General features: G+C 38.4%; 1 protein-coding gene across 1 annotated transcript in view; it reads right to left on the bottom strand.

Moving 5' to 3' along the window:
* Positions 1 to 16,787, bottom strand: part of PTPN13 (protein tyrosine phosphatase non-receptor type 13) — a 99,103-nt gene extending 82,316 nt beyond the window's left edge. The window contains exons 1-3 of the mRNA XM_075149926.1: positions 16,673 to 16,787; positions 7,057 to 7,226; positions 579 to 644 (exon numbers count right to left, since the gene is read on the bottom strand). Coding sequence (XP_075006027.1) covers positions 579 to 644; positions 7,057 to 7,226; positions 16,673 to 16,787 — 351 coding nt within the window. The remainder of the gene's footprint in view (positions 1 to 578; positions 645 to 7,056; positions 7,227 to 16,672) is intronic.
* Positions 16,788 to 24,249: the final 7,462 nt, after the last annotated feature.

The following is a 24,249-nucleotide window of genomic DNA, read 5'->3' as shown; positions in this document are numbered from 1 at the left end:
TCTGCTGGATGTGTGAAATAACCCCATTGAGCAATAACACTCGACTCTAAGCAGTCTGCAACTGTGTCTGCATTGACTGACAAGTCAATAGCAAGAGTCTACTCCCTGTTCCAAACAATTCATACCCTTTCTTGGCCATTGTGTAACATAAGTATCTGTATGTGCCAAGTTCAGACTCACAGAAGTTACGGCAGCATAGAGAACAAGTTGCTTATTATAAGTAAAGCAACAATGTTATTTAAATATTTGTTTTTATATAAGCCTAAACCAAAACAAATAATTTTCTCCTTTGTCAGCAGCTTAAACTGTTGTCTTTCAGCCTGTGACACTACAGGATAGACTAGCCCAGATATAGCTTCATGGAAACTAACAGAAATGTAGTATCAGCACCTTCTTTCTGCAAGACGACACAACCACCCCCCTCATACACTCCACAGGAAAAAGCTCCAAGTACAGGAAAGAAATCTTACTCTTCAGTGTCTCATTATGACACCCTGCCATGTTAATTCAAATGCAGATTCAGTCAAACTATCAAGTCTGAAGTTGCAATATTAAACATAAACCAAATCTAAACTTACCTGACTTTGAGGAACTTCATGGTCAGCTCCCCAAAAGAGTGCCATACCGAGAGAATAAATATGGACCTGTCATAAGACACAAGACATTTGTCAACTCATTGAACAGGACTGGAAACGCAAAGCACAACTTTAAAGTAGAGCAACTAACTTAACATCATTTTGCCTATATATATATTCCTGATATTTAAGCTCAATTGTCTTTCAAATTGTTCTTCTCCTTTGCCATAAGGGTCAGAGAAGCAAATCCTATTGTTACAAAACGTACTGCATCTAACCAGTGCCTCTGCCTTCTCTGTTCAATTTTAAGCTTTCATCTCACATTGAAGGCAGAAGCACATGTAATCCATGCAATCAGCCTGGTGTGGATACAGACTGCATAGTTGTGTCCAAGGATCCTTAAAACTTTAGTCTGAAGGCAAGGCAGACCTTAGCAGGACTTAAACAGTGGGCTACTACTGTCAAGAGATCCCTGAGATTGGGATCAAAGGAAAAAAAAGGAATGAACAGCAGTCACCTTAATCTATTATTGATATTTTAAGATTCAAATACATTAATCATTACACGTATAATTAATGATTAATATCAACATTAATGACATTAATACATCTTTTACATATTAAGCCCATCAGGACAGAGAATGAAACCTTTAAATACTGCAGAATTAAGAGCACAAACACATACTGCCCCTGTAGGTGACTGTGAAAACAAAACAGGTAAGTAAGTGCAGAAAAAAAAGCAGTTTTTCTGGACTGTATTAGTAACATACACTAGCAATGGCTCTTTCTACCAAGTTATTAGTAATATTTGTGCTACTTAAAGAAACAAGTTTATTAAATAATTGTGCAGGCAATGAACAACAATTACAGGGACAGCGATAAATTAAAGGTGATTCGCTTAAGTCAGCCTCTTCCACAACTAAAAGCAAAACATCTTACTTAAGTCCTAGGTATATACATTGACAAGATCTGTCCAGACTCAGGTACTTCATATACAGATTTTAAAAACTTAGGTGTAAATTGAGTGTACAAACATAATGGATAGACTCAACAGAACCTATGAAATGATAAAAATAATTTTCTTCTTCCCATACTAAATACATAGAGTTGTTAAAAATTACACATCTAGAACTAGCTTAAGGTCATACAAGAGAATTAATCTCTGTACTGAGAAGTCTCTTAGCCTACTCAAGACAACAAAATATATTCTGGAAGACTCAAAAAAAGGATGACGCATAAATGTTTTTCTTTTTAGACCAGACTGCTTGAAAGACATTATACCATTACTGCACTGTGCCAGGAATTAACCCCAAACACAAGTATGATGTATTTTTAGATTTCTATTGTAAAACAGAAAAAAGTTTCCTTTTTACATATTCGGAAGAGCAATACATAGCTTCGTGACAGGGTAAGGAAGTAATTACTAAATACACTTCAAGCAACACATTATTAAAATTGTTCTCGTAAATTCCATGTGCTTTATTCACATAAAATTGGAATTCAACCTACTCAGAGAAGCACTCCAATCCTAAGCTTCTGCCACTTAAATCTTGTGGGATGGTCTCTGTCTCTAAATCAGCACAGGCAGAAAGGTTTCCATCAGTATAAGGCAGCGATATACCAGATACTGCTGACACATGGTTACTCACTGGTGCAGTTCAGTCCAGCTGACTGACAAACACTGAAGACAAAGGAACAGGGTCAGCTGGTGTGCATTCAGACACAGATGTGCCAGAAGGATATTCAGGTAGAGAAAAATAGAGAAATGATGTTTTTCTTCGTGATAAAGCTAGAGCAGAACCATGGAGAATTTCTTTGCAATCATGCTCAGAAGGGAGAATAAGGAGGCAAATTTTGTTGCCAGTGGCATGTTCTGGCATGACTGCAGCAGTGTGTACGCAGGTGCAGATGAAACACAGCTTTATGCTAGATGCAAATATGTAGCCAGCACTGCGTACCTAAGAAGGGCTCACCCATCAACCTCCTGTCCCAGAAAGAAAGCACTGGCCACCAAAGTAAGGAGAGACTGTTCCATGCAAAGAACAGAATAGGACAGAAGTCACAGGCAAGCATCACGGGTTCTCAGTTATTCAACCAGAAACATTGTCTTTCAAATACTGAGAAAATTGTTCTGTATCTGGTTTATTACCCCTTACCCTTTCAACTGAAATACTAGAAAGTCTTCCTTGCATATCCAGATATACCACAGCTATATAGAAAAAAGTAAATATACTTTCAGGGTAATAATGCATGCAAAAAAACCTTTTCAGAAAAAAAAAACAAACAAAAAACACCTCCACAAAAACAAACAAAAAAAAATTCAAACAAAAAAAGACCCCAACCCTTCCCGTCCCCCAAAAATGTAAGAGCAGCACTTAAAAAGTCTACTATCAAAATTGTCAATTCTAATCAGAGGAGTGGTCATAGTCCTAAGTCTGTTGATGTTCAAGAAGCGTTTGGACAACACTTAGGTATATGACTTAATTTTTGGGTTGCCCTCTGTGGAGTCTGGAGTTGGACTCGATAATCCTCATGGGTCCCTTCCAACTCAGCTTATGATTCTAAGCTTCAACATAATGGAAGATATTTCCAAAACCAAGAAGTGCATTATCCTCAACAAAAATATTATCGTATATGCAATCAGACCTTTAAACCAAAACATGCTACCCTACTAATCTACCTGAAAACAGCTTTCAAAATAAAAGCGAATTGTGATGCGGTACTCCATCAACACCATCAATGGTATTTCAGGCTTTCTATTAACTTAAGGAGGTTTTCTAAGTACAGCATTTCAAAGTTACTTGCAAGCCAGTACTACACAGAAAACAAAAATGTATCCGCTACATATCAGTTAAACTCATTTTTGGATTTTAACGTAACATCTGCACACATATCATGCAACTCTCTCCTACTTCACACACCTTAACTTCAAAAACCAGATAAATAGTCATATTGCTGCTTGGCTGGTGTTTGACAGTTCCCTTTACGAATTTCTAACTGCTTATTATAGTTTGACAGCCTTAGGTTGTGTTAGATAGTCAGGAGGGGAAAAAAAAAAAAAAAAATCCCACAACAGTCTGTTTACAAGATCATCACTGCTTGAGGTTTGTGCAGCATTACGTCAAGTTCCTTACATAAGGGATAATTCCAGCACGAAAACTAGGCAAAAACCATTTATTGAAAAATTGTGTTGTAAAAACCCAATTTTGCTAATTTCAGATGATCAGTAACTCGTAAGTGTTTTTGTACAATACCACTTAATAAGCATTCATATTGAAAATACCCAGCTCTCTCTCCAGATGAGGTAACCTTTGATTTAGAGGCACATAACATGCATCTCTTAAAAAATGAAAGCTTTTATTCAAAAATTCTAGTTCATTTTTGTATTATGATACTTCTAATATTTTCCACAATATATAAATCAACATCAAATTCATTTCCCAAATTAATTTTTCATTATAATTTTGAACGGTTTGCTTACTCTGTTTCCAATAAGCTTGCAGTTATCTGAGACTTATTTTGTATTCAAATTGGTTGTGTGTCTTGGAATGAAAAGGGTATTCATTGACTGACTATCATTTTTTCTAATATTTATCCTTGAATACACTGTTACTTATGTTAGCAAGTAAAGTCATAACTCAAGAGACGAATGCAACCCTGTCACTGTCTGTATCAGGTCTTAAGAAACAAGACATTTTTCTGCCTTCAGCAGGTTTTACACATGGTCTGATTTCAGAAGAACAACCAAAAAGGAAAACACCGAAGATTTCCAGTAAATTAACTCAGTGAACTACAACAAGTTGTGACAAAACCAAAAAGTTTATACTGCAGTCGGCATGTGCAAAGCAAGATCTAAGAAACATGAAGTCAACATATCAAGACAAATAACCAGTGTACCATCCAACACATAGTTTAATACCAATGTAAACGGAAACTGTCAAAAAAAGAAGGGCACACATATAAGCTATTTATCAGCCCTACTAACTTCAACTAATAAAGCCATAATAGGACAAAAGTTTTTGTACAAAGCTATGTTTCTGGTAGCTTTCTCCTTCCATATAAGCAAGTAAGCAAAGAAACCCAAAACGACTGATATGTTTGAAGCATTTCGCACAAATGTGCTATACTGTGTCATTCCCAATCGGAGGTTTATAGACCAGTACTGCAGATACTCCAGTCTTTTTTTTTTTCCTGGTGCATTATCAAAGATTATTTTTACATATACTGGTATATACGATTGCCATCATGAAAAAACTTCAATTCTTTGTACAATGGTACATTTCTAAGAATTCAGCTGGAGGGTCTCACATGAGTGAATGTGGGATGAGTAACTCACAGATTTCATCTTCAGATTTTGGCTGTCCTTCACTGCACCTAGAAATGACTACCACACTGGGAGAACAGGATTTTATCCACAAGGCTTTAAACTGAGAACAAGAATGGCAGCAGCAAGTTTTCTTCAGATATTTTTGTACCATCCCAGGCTATCAGAACAGTTAACTTCCCCTCCCCCCGCCCCCAGTGTGTGCAAAACACACGCAGAAATCAAGTAGAGTTCAAACACAAAACAGGTTAATTCATCTCAAGCCCAAAGCCTGAAGCTTCAAACTAATGCTAAAGCTGAATACCGTAAGCTAAAGGGTTTTATTTAGTTTATATGACTGTATGAGTAATTTGCTTACGTAAAGCCAAAGCTTGTCTATTTCCACATCCAATTGTTTCCCAATGAAAACAGCAATACAGTTGCTGCAGCCTAGAGTCTCAATTTTGTCATCACCTTCCAGCAAGCAAGGTTATACTGATATCATGAAATAAATTCACACAGCCATAATCAGAGAGCATTAACCAGTGCTGCATATGTGCAGAATGCCAGTATTTGGTCATTGCCTATTGATATGCTCTGTGCTGGAGTTTACAGGCCACAGTGGTCCTTCTGAGTATTTCCTTCCTAAAGATTAAGATGAAGAAACATCACAGCATGGCTTTTAATAGTAACAGGTCTCTATTTACTTCAAAAAGAAAAAAGTAACATACTGAATGAACACTTGCACGGAACAAAGAATGCAATCAGCTTTGACAAAGGTCACAAACATGTAATTTCAAAACTTCTTCCTGGCGTTTTAAACTTTTTCCTCCTGTTTTGTATATTAACTTCAGAGTTGGCACTAGAGGTAACTTTACTGTCTTCAACAGTGTTGTCCCTCTTGAAAGAAGATAATTCCAACAGTATGACTACAGAGCTTAGCAGCTGCATCCTACATATCAATGCAAATTCGGGATCAGTTATCAATGTTATTTTTACTTTTCTATTAAAACTTTCAACTTAGGTTGCTAATAGTTTTGTCATAGATAAAATTATATACATATTTTATTATACCATTAATTTTGACTATACTGCAGGGCAAGAAGGATGTCTAAAGGGCTTGTGAGTAACTGAGGAAGCAGTGATTTTCGGTAGATATTCGATGATACAGGCCTAAAGAAAACTGACTATATACAAGGTTTAGAAGAAAAAAAGCTGCAAACACAAAATATTCAACACAGAAAAACATGTTTTAATAGTCCTTGTGCACACAACAGCAATCGATGCCAATACCAGTTTCCTCTGGAGTGAGAGCATGTTCGCTGTTCTTCCTGGAGGAAGACTGCCAAATGTCATAATTGTTCCCAGATTACAACACTGGCTGTGGCTAGCTTTCTTCTCTAAGGATTATCAATCCAGAGAAGCCAAGGAGATGGAAACAGAGCTCAGCTTCCTTCTTACTCCCACCTCTAAATATCTTTGACTAGGCCAAGGGAATGGTTTTCTGGGGAAAGCGTTACCATTTGCAACACATTATTGTTAAGAAAACATTTGAGAAGCTAGTCATTTTGACTGTGCGTATCAATGACCTGGAGGAGATCACATATACAAATTTTACCTGCCTGAACATCTACCCTCGGGGAAGAGTTAAAAAAGGAAGGTGGAAAGGAACAATTTTGCACACAACTGAGGAATACTTATGTTAATTAAAGCAAACTTTTTCTTCTGAGATGAGTGTAGGAATATCCCATTTTTTGAAGTCCTGGACTGCTTGAGTAATTCCTTTGCTTACCTCTCGGATGCATTTTGCCAAAAAAATTTTAAAAAATTAAAATTGTTTTTAGAATCTTTTAGAAAAAGCAGGCAAAGTGTTGCTTACTACTAGTTCGATGGTCAGTTATTCTGTGCTGCCGTTGCCCAAGTATGGCTGTCAGTAGCACACACATGACAGGGACCTGCACACAGACACTTCTTCATAAGTGCATGCAACCATACTGACTATTCCACTTTTATGGACAAAAACAAAGTAGGAGGATCCCTCTCCCTCTCACAAACGAAATCAGTAATTACACATACATATCAAGAACCACAGGGAGACAGAAAGGACAGTTCAAAGCTATTTTGTGAAGGGGTCAACAGCAAAAGACAACAGCTGTCTGCCAAGGAAGAGGTACTGTACCTTTTCAACATCCGACAGAGATGATAGAGAATGGTTCTGTAGAACCTCCGGTGCTGTGAATGCTCGCAGGTCTCGTTGGGAGACATTTTCATCAGTAAATGATACACTGCCAGATGGAAGCAACAGGAGAGACCACGGAGAAATGATGAATCCCAGAGCAGTAGGATCCGCTGTATTTGAAAGGAGAGAAGAAAAAAACCCTGAAAGTAAAGCAAAGTTGTTTGATGCCCTTGCTTGATGTTATTTTATTTGCTCAAAAACACATTTAATATCAGCCTATGTATTATTAATGCAATAGATTCATACTTCCTTTGCCACCTGTGGTGCTTCATAACCACAATCACCACCTCAATTTTAATCACACTAAGGAGTAACACCTATCTTTTTTGACCACTCTTTGCTATTATTCATACCAGCAAGCTCAGGAAGAGCCTACTAAAATACTCACAAGCTCTCCTGAACTTAGGTTATTTCATTTATGTTACAGTCAACATATAAAATGATCACATTTTGTCGTGTACATATCATTAAGGCTAATTCCTACGATAAGAATGGAGTCAACTGCTATACTAATATAGCACTGCTGCAGCCACAATGATGTGAAGAGAGAAGACAAAGTTAGTAGAGAGAAGAAATACTCCTTATTAGAGTATTATTAGCTGATAGAACTGGACAAAATGGAAAAGTTTTGGGGCACAGAAGTCCTTTTTAGCCTAAAGAAACAAAAATATTTCAAAAGTGAAAAAGAAAACAATATTCTAGGCAGCAGTGGAAGTGGGCAAAGAATAAACCTGCAACCTTAGTAAGATTGCCCATTCAAACCCTGTGAATAATACTTGAAAATAGCAAAACAAGCACTGAAATTGGAGAACCAAAAGTGACAAAGAAAACTTCCTACTTCATGAATATGCAATTTGCCAGCTAGGTTTTTGACGTTTGATAATACTGCTGTCAAACTTGTGGCCACAGACTTACTAAAAAAAAAAGGGGGAGAGAGGGGGGAAGTGGCTGCACACATGGGGGAAGGTTTTAAACCCCAAAATCTACCCTGAAAGTTGAAAGTAAAAGTTAACTATGGCAGGAAAAGATCGACCATTTCCTTGAGTCAAAATATTTTTTTCTACACCTCAAACAGTAAATCAGCTCAGTTTCACTGAAGGAGGCATAAGCTTTTATCTAAGTAAAAATAAAAGCTACCTGTTATTTTTCCATAGGCAAAGAGGCAGTTGCTCTGTTTTCTGCTACATGATATATCAAAGACCTGAGGAAACATGCATTTGAAGGATAAGTCTTTCTTTTCCCTCTACATAGTAAGCAACAACAGCAGAAGAATAATTTCCTTCTTCAGCTCCACCACTAAACATTTGCCACTCTCCTATCAGCTCAGGATGTTCCTACAGCACATTATCTTGTAATCTAGAATATTTCTAATCTCCTAGGAAATGTATTAAATTACTGCTTGCAGGTATCAGATGTAAATGGATCTATCAAGTAAGTCCTTCAATTTCTTCAACTTCCCTTCCTCCAAAAGAAGCTAAGAAATTGCTTTTATGCTTTCTACATTCCGTGATACCAACGCAAAACTGTATTAATAACTTGGTAGTACAATTATCCAGAAAAACGTTCCCAACTTTCAGATCCTAAAGCTCAGAAAGTTTCCCCTTCTACCAAAGCGTGCAAGAAATATCATTCAGTAGAGAACCCAATAATTCATTTTTCAGTCTAAGACTAACATACACATTTTTCTGAACATACCTTAAATTGCTATGCAGAATTTTGCTTTAAAGAGGAAAAGAGACCGTTGAGAACATTCTAGAAATGGAAAGATCCTACAGAGTCTACTTTAAGTAATTATTTCAGGTTGTTTAATCACCTGAGAACCAAAGAAGTTTGTTACAGTTTTTCTAATGGATTTTAAAGTGCCAGTGTGTTTTGCAGAAAGCCAGTATGACAAGCTTAGGATTCACAGTGCAGAACTGGTTTCCCCCTGCTCTGCTTTTTATAACATACAAGAGAGACTCAGTCTTCTTGCCTCAGGGGAGTGTATTTCATGGCTCTGGCTTTCTCCCCCGGATCCAAAAGAAATAAATAATTAATGGATGGTATCTCTGATCATGTAGGCTAAACCAATTTAAGCTCTCACACAGAACTGCTGAGCTCCCCATGGAAACCAGAGGTCTTTGTCACATACAAAAAAAAAAAAAATGCCCCAAAACACCCTAAAAAATACCAAATACAAAACCACACATGATGATATCTCTCTTATACACAGAAGACAAGATCTCAGGGGCTTTTCCTATCCTATTCAGCAAGTAAAATCGCAAGGGACAAAGCAATATATGTTACTTGAACCTACCAATGTCAATATAAGCTAAACTAAATAAAACATATGGCTCAACTAACAAGCTGTACAAGTATCTTTCTGTTGCTAGACCTCCTGCAGTGTGAATTCAAATACTTCCAAATATTGAATTTATCAAGGTATTACTAAAAAATAAAATCCAACCAGCCCCCAAAGAATTGCATTTGCAATTTGCTACTTGAACAACATCGTATAAATTTGGTCAAGCGAATTTCGTGCAGACATTAACTACCAATCCTTACACTGCAGTACACATTTTCCCTCTTCCCTACAGCAATCCAATCGACCCCTGGCTACAAGAAGATTTAAGCCTGGAATCACTCTCTTTAATGGCCACAACAAAATATCTGCTTGACACAGTAAAAAATAAGCAATCATGTCCAAGAGCATGGTTTCACTGCAGTGTGTAGCAAGACACTTGGCATGAAGCAAACAACATTACCTCTACAGACACCTTCTCTTAGCATGGCCAACTTCAAAACCAGAGTTTAGAAATATCTCATATTGTGAAAAAGCCATCAAATACATAAATTTAAAAATAAGATGAGCTGAAGAAAACTCTCCCAGCAAGAACTTTAAACACCATGTATGGCAAAAGTAGTGGAAATTGACTTCAATCAACTGATATAAATAAAATTTTAATTAAGAATGAAAATAACATTATCTGTTACTCCCAGCCCCAAGAGATGACATTTTACACTATACCTCTAACCCCACTTCCTCTAAAACAGAACAGAACAACTGCTGTTCTCTGTTGTGGCAGTTAAGTTCAGATGCTAAACAAAAGAAATGTAAAGATGGAAAGACCCTTCCTATTATACGTACATAAAAAAATATTACATTATATAGCAAAGCATTGTTAGAAAGAAGACCTTTAGTTGGCCATCAGCTTCCAAAAATAACCCTGCAGGTAACTACTGGATTTTTTAATAGTTCTGTGTATATATACACCACTGATATTAAAAAAAAAAAAAATTTAAAATATTACAAGATTTCTGCTTAAAAGCCCCAACTCAGGAACCTTAAGTAACGTGGAGGCTTTACTCTTAACTTAACATTTTGTATGACAAAGACTTTAAATACATATGAACTCTTCATATTCTGAAACATACTACAGAAGCAAGAGTTAATGAGATGGAAACATGATTTAGTTTTAAGAACAATAAAAAACCCCACATTTAGCCTAAAGTCTTCCCAATATTAATTTAAAAAAAACTTTGGAGCCCCTACTGATGTAGGGGCTGAATTTATTGATCCACTTGAAATACTTCCATCCACACTCCACAATCCTCATAATCTGAAGGTATGCACAATAAATGTGATTAATTTTAAGTTTAGAAAAAGGGCTGATTCTGCCAAGCTCATTTTGCTGACATTTTCTTAGCTTCCTCTTTCAGTAGCTTTTAACTAATATAGCAGATCATACTGCCTACATCACAACTTTGGGAATCTAATCGACTGTTACAAAGGATGAGAATAAAATAACTCATTCTCCATTTGCTTCCTTAAGGCATGCATCGCAAATCAAAATAACTGTCTCAAAGCTCCTACTATGCAAATTTAACCTAAGAAAAATATTTTTAAGTAACTCTACTCTTACCCTTTCACATGTTTGTACCATGGGGGAAAAAAAGTAACAAAGATGCAACGCATCAAATAGCCAGGGACCATAGGAAAACAACAGAAGCTAGTTTCCACTCACAATATTCATGTCATCTTCTGTTTAGGCTTTCAGAAGAATTTACAAGAGCAGTAAGGGAAACATACTCCCCAAAATACAGGGGAAAATGACAAAAAAAGAGACATTCAAACCCCTCTTTCTAAAAGCATTGGAATCCAGGATATGGCTCCTGGTCAATTTTCTATCCACGAGGCTTTCAAATGGGCTAGAGCTGCCAGCCTTCTGAGTTAACTCCAGAACTATGCAACTTGGTAACAAAACACTTGTGAGAGCACAGTTTTTCAAGCAGTGCCAAGACAGAGATAAATAGTGTGGTCTTACTTAAAGTGAGTGAACTGGTTTTAAATGCAGTAAAAACTGAAATAATCTTCAGCTACATAGCATCTCCCAAACAAATGAAAGCCTTTTAAAACAGTCCTTTATATGGTTTAGCAGGATACAAGCAGCCAAAGACACACCACATAACAAGAGACGGTAAGTTCAGGTAGAAATTTAAAATGGATCCATTTTACAATCTTGATGGCAGGTAATTTTGAATTCCCAAACTACATACACAATTCAAGCTCCTTCAGTTTTGTTTTTTTCCTACTTCTCTCTTCGGCCATAGCCATTAGCAAAAATGGTCAGAAGTGTTGTACATTTCAGCTCTTTCAGGACACAAAAGAAACACCTTAAAAAAGCACAACCCAAAAACATACACAAGGTTTTCAACACTCATCTCATCTTTCTCTTTGCTTTGCTCTATAGCCCTCACTGCAACAAGTAAGATTTCTCCTAGTGCAAAGGAACCTGAAGATTTTTATGCTTAGGCCAGGCTGGAGGCAGGCAGATCACCGATGCGTCCCTAAACAGGCCAGGGTTACACCAGCACAAGGGACCACTTACGCTGAAAGTCCTATACTCCTTTGAGCTGGTGCAGCGTGTCCCTGCGTGCCTGGTGTGCAGGGGGAGCGGCGTTGCAGTGCTTCTGCTTCCTCTCCCTTGGGCACAAAGGGATGGGACTGAGCAGAGGTCTGATGTGATACTGAACCACTTGGAAACCAGCAGCACAGGGAGAAACACCAAGAGGCAGACTGGAATTTACTCTTTCCTGAGAATACTGGGGCAAGAAACAGGGTGAACAATTAGTTTCTGAGATCACCCATGTTGTTCCTGAGATGCTCCCCAGTCAACATACCACCACACTATACTTTGTTACCTTGACCACATGCAGTAGAAAGTTCTGGAAAGAGTGTAAGTAGTAACCAAGCCTCACTTGGGGAGGGAAGGAGGGGTTTAAAAAAAAAAAAAAAAATCGCCAAAGAACTGCAAAAACCTGATCGCCTGATCTCTTTCCTTCTCAGCAACCAAAAGATCAATGTTACCAGAAGGTGAAAAAAAATCCTTCCTCAACAGTTATTGGTAATGGGAAAAAACAATCATTTAACACCTGCCAGCAAGGAGTGGCTGGAATTTCCACCTCCCTCCATTGCGTTTTCCCTCTCGTCAACCATAACAATCCATTTCCCCCTCCATCGCAACTAGGTCTATGACTACTTGGGACCCACCACCATTTTCCACCAACACATTTCACATTTCGCCTTTCTTCTTTTCATTATACTTACCCGAGCTAAGCAGTTGCAATACTATGGCTGTCGACAAGATCTACAGGTTCCCAAAAACCACAATTGTCCTTCTTCACATCCACTTTCAGATGGTATCACTTTTCTTTACATAAATCATTTCCCATATACAAATTTGCAAGACAGACAATTTGTAAGGCCTCTCTTTCTTTGCTCAACCTGCCTTTCTATTATCAGACACTCGTTTCTATTATCAGACACTCTTTTTTCCCCTTCTCTTCCCCCACCCTTGAAACACATGTCTTGAAACATAAGGTCCAGCTATTTTCAGAATCCACAATACACACTTTAGCATAGGAGCGGCCTAAGTGACACAGGAAGTCTTTCCTACTTTCAAGTTCTGATAAATCTTTTCCAGTTAAATCTATCAAATTAGAGGGACGCCTAGTTTATAATTCTCAGCAGCAGAGAGCACAGTATTCTCCTCACACTTACATGCTCACATTTGAGATACTTCAAAGACCTGTTCCTTTGACCTCATGGAGTACTGAGTACAAGATACAGCATGTCTGAAACAGCTGATACACCCTTTCAACAACAAAATAGTTATTGCAGATAATTAAACAGATGTAAGAAAAGGGCAGGTCTGGTATCGGCCTTTTCAAATCTCCAGATTAATCTCAACGTCACTAGTACAACTGATGTCAGATCTGCAACTGAGTACTAGATTGTCTTTCTCCTCCATTTAACAGCTTATAATATGCTGACAAGACAGCTACCAGAGTTGATCTTCTAAATCAGTGATCAGCAACTGAGCATTTCAATCTAATCTTTCATTGCTTACAATGATTGAAATCAATTTGTAAAGTATTTGTTAAGACATGGATTTTCATTCTATGCTTCTTTCATTCAGTGCTTTGATGGATAAGAAGATGGACTCACTAAAAGACATGCAGAACTTTATAAATCAAGAATTCATCAAATCTGTCACAGAAGCTTGTTTTGTACATTTTTCCCTTATTTCCTGAACTAGTTTAAGTAACAAATTAATTGAAGAACACGTTCTCATTTGATGGAATAATAGCAAGGATTCTCAGCTTCAAACAGACTACCAAAACTCTACCAGGATTACATAAATAAATAAATGGTTACTTGGGCTGGTAATTCCTTTAAGAGTGTGTGATTGCTGGGCTGGTGTGGGGAGGTTGCCAACAGACGGCAATTTAAGAGTTGATGATTTCCACGGCCTTTTTATCTTCAAAACAGCTGGACCATAGACTGTTGAACAGTATGCCTTATTTTATTTTTTAAAAGAAACTTAATATAGAAAACGCTCATCAAAGCTTAGATTTTGTTACAGAACAACATGTTCAGGGACTCCAGAGCTCTACAAGGAGGAAGAAAAGAGCACCTCTGAGACTGGTCAGAGCTGAGCATGCTGTGAACTTGCAGAAACTAAAAGCTTGCCTCATTCCCATCTGCCCAGGAGCAATTGGTCAGTTCTGAAAAATTTTGGAAACTCACTCTCTGTCATAGAACAGCTCTTCCATGCCGTATGTTAGGTCTGAAATTTGACCAAGGAAAACAGAATTTCTCTAGGATCCCATTTGCTACAAGTCCTCCACAAATAAAGAACAAAATTGAGTCAGACAAACCTACAGGAGCCTCTGCCTTCTCTTCCTGCATCTCTGCAACAAGCCAGCACAGAAACTGATATTCAAAATGACCAAAAAAGGTTTCTAGATCATTTCCTTAGTGAAGCCAAATCTTCATTAAAGACTGTCTGGTTATCCTAATCTTGCTGGGAGGAATTAGATTGCCTTTGTCAACCTTAGCTACATAGTAAAGCTCTTTCATTTGGGTGTCTCTTGAAGTGCATTTTACCACAGGGCTATATCCCAGGTTAATTAATAGCATGCAACTGAAAATAGTTTGCTGAACTAGCAGAAAAACAACTCAATAAAACAGCTTCATCTCCAAGAAGAGACAGATTCTTCTGGCACTGATTTTATCTGAATTTGTGTTTTGCTCTGATAGGAAGTAAGACCAGAAGCTTCTGCCACCTTAGCCAGTCTTGGCTGGCAAACATTTCCCTACCTTAAAAGCACATACCAGAAGTCCTGGGGCAGATTTCCATTTTGTGTTCTCATCTTTCAGAACTTGTCCCTCTGAAGGAAGGGCTGACTGTGTTCTCATTCTCAATGCTTTCATGCAGTCTTCATAGTAATTACAATAACTCTTTTCTGCACTACTCTTAGGCCAAGAAAGGGTGAGCTCTTATTTTCAGTGGAGACTTCCTTCTTGAAAATAATTTAGACCTAGGATAATGTCTTAAGTGGTTTCACTACTGTGTACTCATGCTACTGTAATCTTTCAGGTGGATTTCAAAATGGAGCTCAATGTGTTGATTCCTGTAAAGAGTACAAGAGTAAACTTCTAATAATTCAAGATCTCTCTTTAGTCAAGGTCTCACTTGGTCTCAACAACCTGCCCTCTTAAAAAAAATAATTCCTCTGATTCTCTCTGAGAAACAACAAAGAGAGAGAGAGGATGCCAGCTTTCCCCTTCTTGTAATACAAGAAGCAGAGGGACAGGACAGTTGGTCAAACTGCAACAATAAACTCAGCATTCCTAATAGGGAACACTTCTTACCATGCATGGGCTGTGAGCTCAATGGAAAAGGGGACAAGGGAAATTTGTGGGATATCAAAACTACCCATAATTTGCCTACCAAAAAATATTTTGGAGAAATTGATAAAATTTCATATTTATAATGCTAAGTCAAGCTTGATCAGAAAACAAAGGCCGTATGGCAGTTTCTGCCCACATCTGCCTTCTTTGGAGTCTTTGTGAAGTATCCAACAGAGACCACTTTCAGAGATTGTGCAACGTACGAGACAGACCTAGTGTATGAATTGATTGATTGTTTAAACCAAATCTTATTACAAAAAAAAAAAACCAAAACAAACCCAAAACAACTTAAACGTTGAATCTTGATGAAATTGTAAGCCAAACACATGCAAAAAGTACAATAGATTTTGCCCTCAATAGTGAAGATGTGCTCCTTGCACAGTAATGTGGCAGAACAATGGCTATTTTCTGACACAAAAGTGTGAGCTTTTGATTTTTCCTGAATAAAACTGAATAAGCTTACATATGCATGCTTAGATATGAGATGACCCCCATAAAGTTGCTGAAATACTAAAATGCATCATGGGAACATATACTCTAATGAGGCCAGGTTAAAGATGTCACCGAAGTTCAATATTTGAGTTAAGCTTTTATTGCTATAAAAAGCAAAAAAGGGGGGGAAGGGGCTTAAGGATTTGCAGATTTTAAAGAAAAGAAAGGAAAACACAAGGAAGAGGAAGGGTTCCATACTTAGACTTAGTGCTAAAACATATAATTATTAGCAGTATTGCAGATGCTCAACTTAGAACCTACTAAGTTGGGGGAATGGAGAAGAAGAGATACTTACTTTAAAGTACAACAAGCCACCACATTCCTCTCAGTAGTTATATATGTCTTGCTAATTGCATTCTGGGGAATGATACCTAGCCCCGTGGTCAAGTTTTCAGTGGCTCACCTTTGCCTCACTTGAGACTAAATCTCTTCAGAGCAGACTGGTCATGACTGCACTATACTGTACTGCACCCATTTCTATGTCCCCTTCAGGACCAAAGTGCTCCAACGATCTAAGACTTATTTATCATTTTTTCTATGTTTCCATCTCATTTCAATGAGTCTAAAATAACGCAAAGACTCTGTGGTAGCTTCGTACCAAAGTGAAGTTGTCACCACAGAAACTGAATGTGCCACGGGTCCTGACAGAACACGTTGAAAACATCCTTTGGGCTGGGGTGCAGCTGGCACTTTACCCAAAGATAACCTAGGAGCAAGTTATTATTTGGGTTTAGAGCCTAGGCAAAACTAGGGAGTTTACTTATATGACACCTAAACATAACCAAGATGTTTCCAGTTCTGTATATATAAGTCTTTAAAAATGCTTACCTTTTCTAAATAGTTCTTGAAGGCTCTCTGCACTTTGATTCAAAATAGCCCATATTTCTTCTTCTTGCAATGGCCCGCCCCGAACCTCCAGAGCCTCTGCCAGTGACACATGCATGTTACCTGGGAAATGAGACAGTCTGATTTAAGAATACATAAGAGTTATTTTCTCCTTACATGTAGTACTCAAGTAGTAATAACCCATGTTCAACTTTCAGTCACAAAAATTCTCTAACATTAATAGCACCCATCAAATATAAATACTACAAAACATTCACCGTGACGATAAAGGACTTTGAGCATCTGCTATTATGAAGAAGAAAAACTTGGGTTAAGACACAATGATCCATATTAATATCGTAGGCTACTAAATCAATAAACTCAACAAGCTGGCATTAGTCCATATGCTATGCTCTGTTTAAAAAAATGACAGAATGATTAGTAGTTACAGGTTTATTAATGTAAATCAGCTATTAACATTATTTTGACAGGTTTAAGTCAGTCAAGCTACTGTTAGGAAAGGAAGCTCTTCTTCTGATATATATTCACAGGGCTGTTTATATTATCTCATGACCAAATAATAAGAAGCACTACCTGCAAACATGCAAGCAAGCAAGCTATCTGGAGAACTGATAGTTATGTCCTTTGTTCAGCTTCTTCATACATTTAAGAAAACAAAGTAAAACTGTTAGTGGCACTCTGCATATTACATTCCCAGAAAAAAAAAAAAGACTTCCTTCCCCAGCTAGAAGAGGTCAAGCCTTAATATTTTTTCATAGAGTTAAACTATTTTCACCATACCACAATATGATATTCAGTTATCCGAAACCAAAACCATTTTGGAAACTGAAGAACACACCCCTAAATATTCTAGCAAAGTCAAAGCTTCACCATTTTGGTAAGCTCAGGAGCAAATAAATCATGTGTCTGCTTAATTACTTCAGCTTTCTATGCACACTAATTGAGCACTCACGCCAATTTATATTTCTGACCGAGATGCAGCTGCAGTCACTTCTCTCTCTGCTTCTCTCCAAAGCCCAAAGAATAAAATCTTGAGGCAGTGAGCTGCAGTAAGAGCCTAAGGTATATCGTCAATCATCAGTGACAAGTTTGCTAGGTCTCAAAGGCTCCAAAGTTGCTGCTAGAAACAGAAAAGACACAAAATGGAAATGCACAAGCAATGCATATTGTCCCGAGATCAGAAACTGATATCAGCTTTAGATGACCTAACAGTACTCCCCCTCCCTTGCAATCAACCAGCTGGAGCCTTCCCTTCAGCATACAATCCTGGCTCAGATGTACACTCATGGATATTAATCTAACAATTTGCAAGGAAGACAGGCTGACTAGCTATATTTAGTTTCCCAACTGTCTAGGTGTCCTGGTTCTGGCTGGGACAGAGTTAACTTTCTTCCCACTGGTAGAGGGAGGTGCTGTGTTTTGGGTTTGGTATGAGAGGAGTGTTGATGGCCCATTGATGCTTTGGTTGTTGCTGGGTGGTGCTTGCACCAGACTTTTCATAGCATAGCCAGGGCGGTTGACCCAGCTGGTCAATGGGGTATTCTATACCATATGATGTCATGCTCAGTATAAAAACTAGGGGTGGTGGGGGTCCCCTCCCCCCGCCCCGTTCGTGACATGCGGTCAGCAGTCGGTGAGCAGCTGCATTGTGCATCGCCTGCTTTGTATATTCTGTTATTGTTGTTGTTATCATTGTTATTATGACTCTTCTACTTTGTTTTATTTCCATTATTAAACTGTTTTTATCTCAACCTGTGAGTTTTCCTACTTATGCCCTCCCAATTCTCTCCCCCATCCTACTGGAGTGAGGGGAGTGAGTGAGCGGCTGTGTGGTGTTTAGTTGCTGGCTGGGGTTAAACCACGACAGTAGGCAGTTTCATGCCTTCCATGTTTTTTTACTTCCAGATAACCAGGCTCATACACATATAATGCCAATATAAAAGGATGATTATCCTGCAGTTTCTAACTGAAAATATGGGCTGTTGAAGATACTTGCTGAAGTACTACCCAGAGCCTTTTCAGCTAGAATTCTATACTATGCTACAGAAAAATTATATATTGTTGGCTGCATTTCATCATAGACAGGTTATTTTTAATTACTTCACACTTGCCGGTTTCTTTTGAAAGAAAGATGAAATCTGAATCCCCAAAGAGAAAAATAAATACACCAATCAAACTGAATTATTCAGATTAAAAGATCTCATCTTCTCCCAGGGACTAAAATATATGATCTGCAAATGAAAGCTTTTTGTGCTAAGTATTCTAAAGGAACTATGCTGAGCATAACACCAACAACAAAAATCCTCTCAAAAATACTTCTCTGCTACTCCGCTTTTCCCCATCCTGCAAAATCCCGATTCCTTTCAGCTGTGATATGTGTGGACTGTTCTGTAGCAGATATAAGTCAATTTCCTGTTTAACATCACTGCAGAGACCATAAGCATGTCTGCTCATACTCCCAAACATGTTACATCAACAGTAAAAGAATCCCACAGAAAACAATTTATTGATCACAGTAACTGTATGAATATCCACCCAGCCACGCAGGCCTCAGCTGTAGCAGTGTAAGCAACAAGATCCACTTGTATATTACAGATAGCAGTAGCTTGACAAATAAAAACAAAATCACAACACACTAACCCCAAAACATTTCAAATTGGTTTTGAAAGCCCAAGCAGAGTACAACAAAACATCAATCATTACAAACACAGCCACATGCAAAATGGCATGAGCTGGGATTTGAGTGGGACCCTCATTGAAGCATATCTGTTTCAGTAACTTTTTGGTAACTTTGTTGTGGTAACTTTTCCTGTAACTTTTCTTCCTCAAAACTATCTTGAAGCTACAGTGCTTGTCTGTCACAGCAAAGAGCAGGCCAACACAGTGGTTATGAAGATTAAAGAAACTTCCATGAAATGGTTCTCTGTCATGGAGGAACTGACTGAAGCAAGTTGGGGTGAAGTGTTTGGGGGCAAATGCATGGCCAGAGTTCTCCATCTGTATAGTCCACCTGTTAGCAGCCAGGCACCATTAATTTAACAGAATGAAGCCGAAAGTGAAAGTGCCTGGCTCAAAACATACTTCTTCCCCACCAGTGTGTTTGCGATGAATGTTTTTCGCAAGGAGAAAGGAGAAATTTGTAGGAATGATAATGTTTGCAATACATAATTCTTCCGAATTTGCCGTCCCCTTAGATGCTGGAGATAATGTTTGCAATACACAATTCTTCCGAATTTGCCATTTCCTTAGATTCTGGGAGCCTTCAATAGTGTCTGGTCCTTTGTGAATACAGAAGCTGAAGTGCTAAGTGCTCAATACATACAAAAGTTTTTGGGTTTGTGTAATGCCTGAACATTTTGATAAATTGCAACATAATGACAGTATCAAGTAATTTATGTAAGAGAAAAACATATAAAGCTTTTGTAGAATACCATATCAAAACTATACGGACTGCCTATCTTCACATCCTAGCCCTCTAATTGTAGTTAGGTGGCTATATAGTGCATACGTTTATTTTCCAATTAAAATGAATCGCCATTTAAAATGTGTATTTAAACTCCTATGGCGAAGAACTCAGAGAAAGGAAGTTGGGTGATAGCAACAGGGGACAACAGACTAAGAACAGCAACCTCGTAAAATGCGGGAAAGAGAAGACGGAGTAAAGATGAGTTATCTCCTTTAAGGGTAAACTTAGCTGATTTCAACTGAGCAAAGAGGGGCTAATCCAAGGAGAGAGGGTGAGTGGATCTCAGGAAAGCTGAATAGTATTGGCCTAAAATGACAGAATGCAAAACTGCAAGTAAAATGAAGAATTTTCTCTTGTACTAATGGTACAAACTAGTCTGCTTCAAACTTCCAAAGATGCTCATGGCAGTCCCCGTGTTTTTCAGCGTATCAAGTTAACTGGCGAAGAAATCTAGATGCACTGGAGAGTTCTCCATGGACTCTGAGTTAGGTTCCTGTCAGGCCACTTTCTTGCAATGAGTCCTCTCCCTGTCTCCTCTTCATTTAAGGTAAGCAAGAGCTGTTTTTCTGGCATCCTGTGCCCTGTTCCTTTCATTCCTTGTAATAAAAATGGACAGATTAAAGAACATTGAAAGGTGCACCTTCTACGGATGAGTTCACTTCCTTTTCCTTAGGACAGCATTATGATGGCATCTTAATATGAAGCCACACCGACACTTAGCTAGAGATGGAATTGGGAGGCTTACAAAGCTAAGCGCATCCTGCTTCTGCACCTTGCTTCACAAGGTGAGAAGTCCAGGTGCAGTCACGATCAGGAGGCACGTCAAAGGGCTAGGTGGTATGAACTCAGCATGAACTATGAAGGCGTGGATTCCCCATACACTCAAAATCCACACAAGATCATAGCCACAGAACATGCAAAAAGGGACATTCACACAGCAGAGAGCACAGCACAATGTAGGAAGACAGTGGACAAATTAAAATAGTTAACACTGCAGAAGCATAGACATGAACATTACTTTCAGGTTGCTTGCTCTGGGACAGAATTTATTCCTAGACCATACAGGAGTACAATTTCCACAGGAAAGGAGTTGCATCATGTGGAGGCAGCTCTTTTTTGCTCCAGGACAAGAGAGTAAATTCAGGTGTAAATCATTTGTATCAACAAGCCCTGAGTGCAATTTCTCACCCTCCACACCATTCAGCCCTGAGCCATACAGGCAGCACAGTTCCAAGAAAGAATGCTGCTTAAGCCAAAGGCCTCTCCCATATCTCAAACACTTCCTTTAAAAAGCCTGTTTACCTCATGAGGACCAACTGCCAGCTCCTCCCTCTAAGGCAGACAGATTATACACTCCCTGATGAGTGGGATGGTTAGTTCTGTCTCTTCCGTGTAAAGCAAGCTCAGCGACCTCCGCGCCCCTATACTCTACAGTCCCAACAACCCGTGTTAAAAGCACACTACTTACGGAGCATCCAGGCAGTGCCAACATGGCGCACGAAGCAGCCTGACGCTTTCTCAGTCCAAGGTAAGAGGGAAAGCACAACAGGAGCAGCCCCTTGCACTGAGTAATACTGTCAAAACGACTATTTTTTCCCCTACAACTTGCAAAGTTTTCAAAAAACACCTCGCTTTTTAATTATTTATGTATACAGCACAGAAGTTAAATGCTCAAAATTCTCATTTCCCCCAACCAACAACTTTTTTCCTTATGCACTTTAAATTTGAAATTGAAGGTCTCCAACGGCAACCAAGAATTAGGAAAAGTTTAATGGCCTATTCTTTCCAGATTTTATTGAACTCTTGCCAGCTGAAATACTAAGAAGCTATTGCTATAACCAGGTTTAATAAAGACTATAATATCAATAATTTTGTCAAAAAGTTCCTAAAACCAGACTGAAAGTCAAAAGGCTAAACTGCTTCAACTTAACCATTCCTTGACAACTTTGCGTTTTGATTTTAATAACACATATCCCTTGCTTTTTTCCTTACCTTCTGCATCAGCATTTTTCCCCATGTTGTAACTTAGACAAAACTTTAAGTCAAAAGCTGTGCTTTAACAACATCGGCTAAGATGCCTACAATACCTCACACTTATTTGATATCTCATCGGAATACACTGCCAAGAAACATGGAGAGCAGCTGCTCTAGTCACACACTGTAGATGTGCTAGAAGCAGTGAAACAAATCTAGAATATAAAAACATTGTTAGAGTTTCTAGATAATCACATAAAATACTCTGGTATTCGTTTTTATCCTTTAACAAAATTTAAAACAGAGAAAAGAGATAGCAAGAAGGCTCTATATACATCCAATACATTTTCTGTGGTGAAAAAACCACCTCATTTCTTCCATATAGAACACTGCTAGCTGACACTATCTGTCCTGAATATGAGCATTATTGCCTTTTTGCTCCACAGGTATACTTAGGCAAAAAGTGGCAATTCCCGAGGAACACTTTTCTCTTAGCGGATAAGCAAAGAGCCCTTTCTCAGCCTCTCCTCTAGATACAAATGCCTGAAAGCAGAAGCACATTCAACAAGACAATTCTGTCCAAAAGGACCTCTTAAAATTCACCTTTCTAAAGGCATGATTAGCTGCCTAAAAACAAAGCACTGACACTTTTATTCAGCACTCACTGAGTGTGAAGTGCTTTCTAAAAGCACTCAGCATGCAGAAATCCCAGTGAAACTGAACAGGAGCTACACCTGAACAGTTTTGAAAGTCTGGCCTCTCCCATTTCAGAACCTAAGCATCTGGAGTCATTACCATACCCTGTAATTTCAGAATGCTGGCATCTATCCTATTTATTTACATTGACCCACATCTTACACCCCTGAAGAAGACCTGGAATGCATCTATCAATTAGTTTATCCCCAGTAATACTGTTGCTGAAACTGTGCTTAAGTGCAGAACCCTGGAGCCAAGTTAGAAAGCTTGCGCTTCAGTAGTCTTTGAAACTTTATTTTCAAATACGCATGTACTTAGATGTGTGCACATAAAATGTGGTTTCCTATAGCTGCAGGACTAATTTGCATACACTGTCCACAAAATAAGGCATTATTTGCAAATATTCAAGTCAAGCACGCAATCTAAATAAACATACAAGCTAATCAAGTCAACTGTGTTTAAAGAATTTTAATTTTTTTTAGAATCCTACTCTCAACTTAATTACTGCACATTATTCTTGTTTATTGTCTTGAAGGATAAGGAAACAAACCCTTCTGCCATGACCACTTTTTTCACTTCTCCGACAGATACAAAGAGGGGACAAAAAGCCCCACATGATGCAAATCCCATCTTCCCCCTCTCTTTTTAAATCTCTAAATAGCTGCCAGAAATCGTGTGAATCTAAGTTTTTGCGAACAAACACACTTCCATGGTGCTTTTCATTCAATCAGCTACCTGAAAATAATATTATCTTTGCATAAGCACTATTCCTTCCTCCTTCATTTTGGAGAGGTCAGCAGAGATTAGTATTACCACCCAAGAACTTCCTCCCCCCAGCTGTGGAAGAGATTAGCTTCTTCCACTCACATTTTTCCTTCCATGTTCTCCTCTTTTTTTCTCCTGCAGGCAGACAGGATGAAATGTCAGCAAAACAGTCCCATGCTCCTGGGCCAATCCTCAAACTATATCAAGAAAATTTCTTTAAAATTGCATCTCCTCTTCAAACTGATAGCTTGCTGCTTGAGGTCAAACCTCCTAAGTAAAGGAAGAGAAACTAGCTCAAATTTGTGATAAAACACAAAGAACATGAGACACTCCCAGAAGTATAGGGCACTGTTCGCCTTTTATTTGAGCATACAGTGATGCTCTCGCACTCACTGTAACAGATGAGATGCTAGCATTTCTCCTTCCAAAGCCTTAAATCACTCTTATATTCCCATGTCTGGAAGACAGAAGAATGTGACATATTGGGAACCTTGGCTTGCACCTCCAGGGCAAGCAGTGTTTATTTTACTTGAGAAGTTGCTTGCTTTCTTTCCTGGAAGGTGAAAACAGCTTTTGGCATTGGACTGAACTTGCAATGGAAGACAAGCAAGGGTTATTGCTGACTCCCTCCCTTGCTTGCTTTTCTGTCTCTCTATCA

This window comes from Calonectris borealis, chromosome 4, assembly GCF_964195595.1.
Source record: "Calonectris borealis chromosome 4, bCalBor7.hap1.2, whole genome shotgun sequence".
Lineage (NCBI taxonomy): Eukaryota > Metazoa > Chordata > Aves > Procellariiformes > Procellariidae > Calonectris > Calonectris borealis.
Note: the sequence above shows the minus strand (reverse complement) of the source record. Positions and strands in the feature narration are given on the sequence as shown.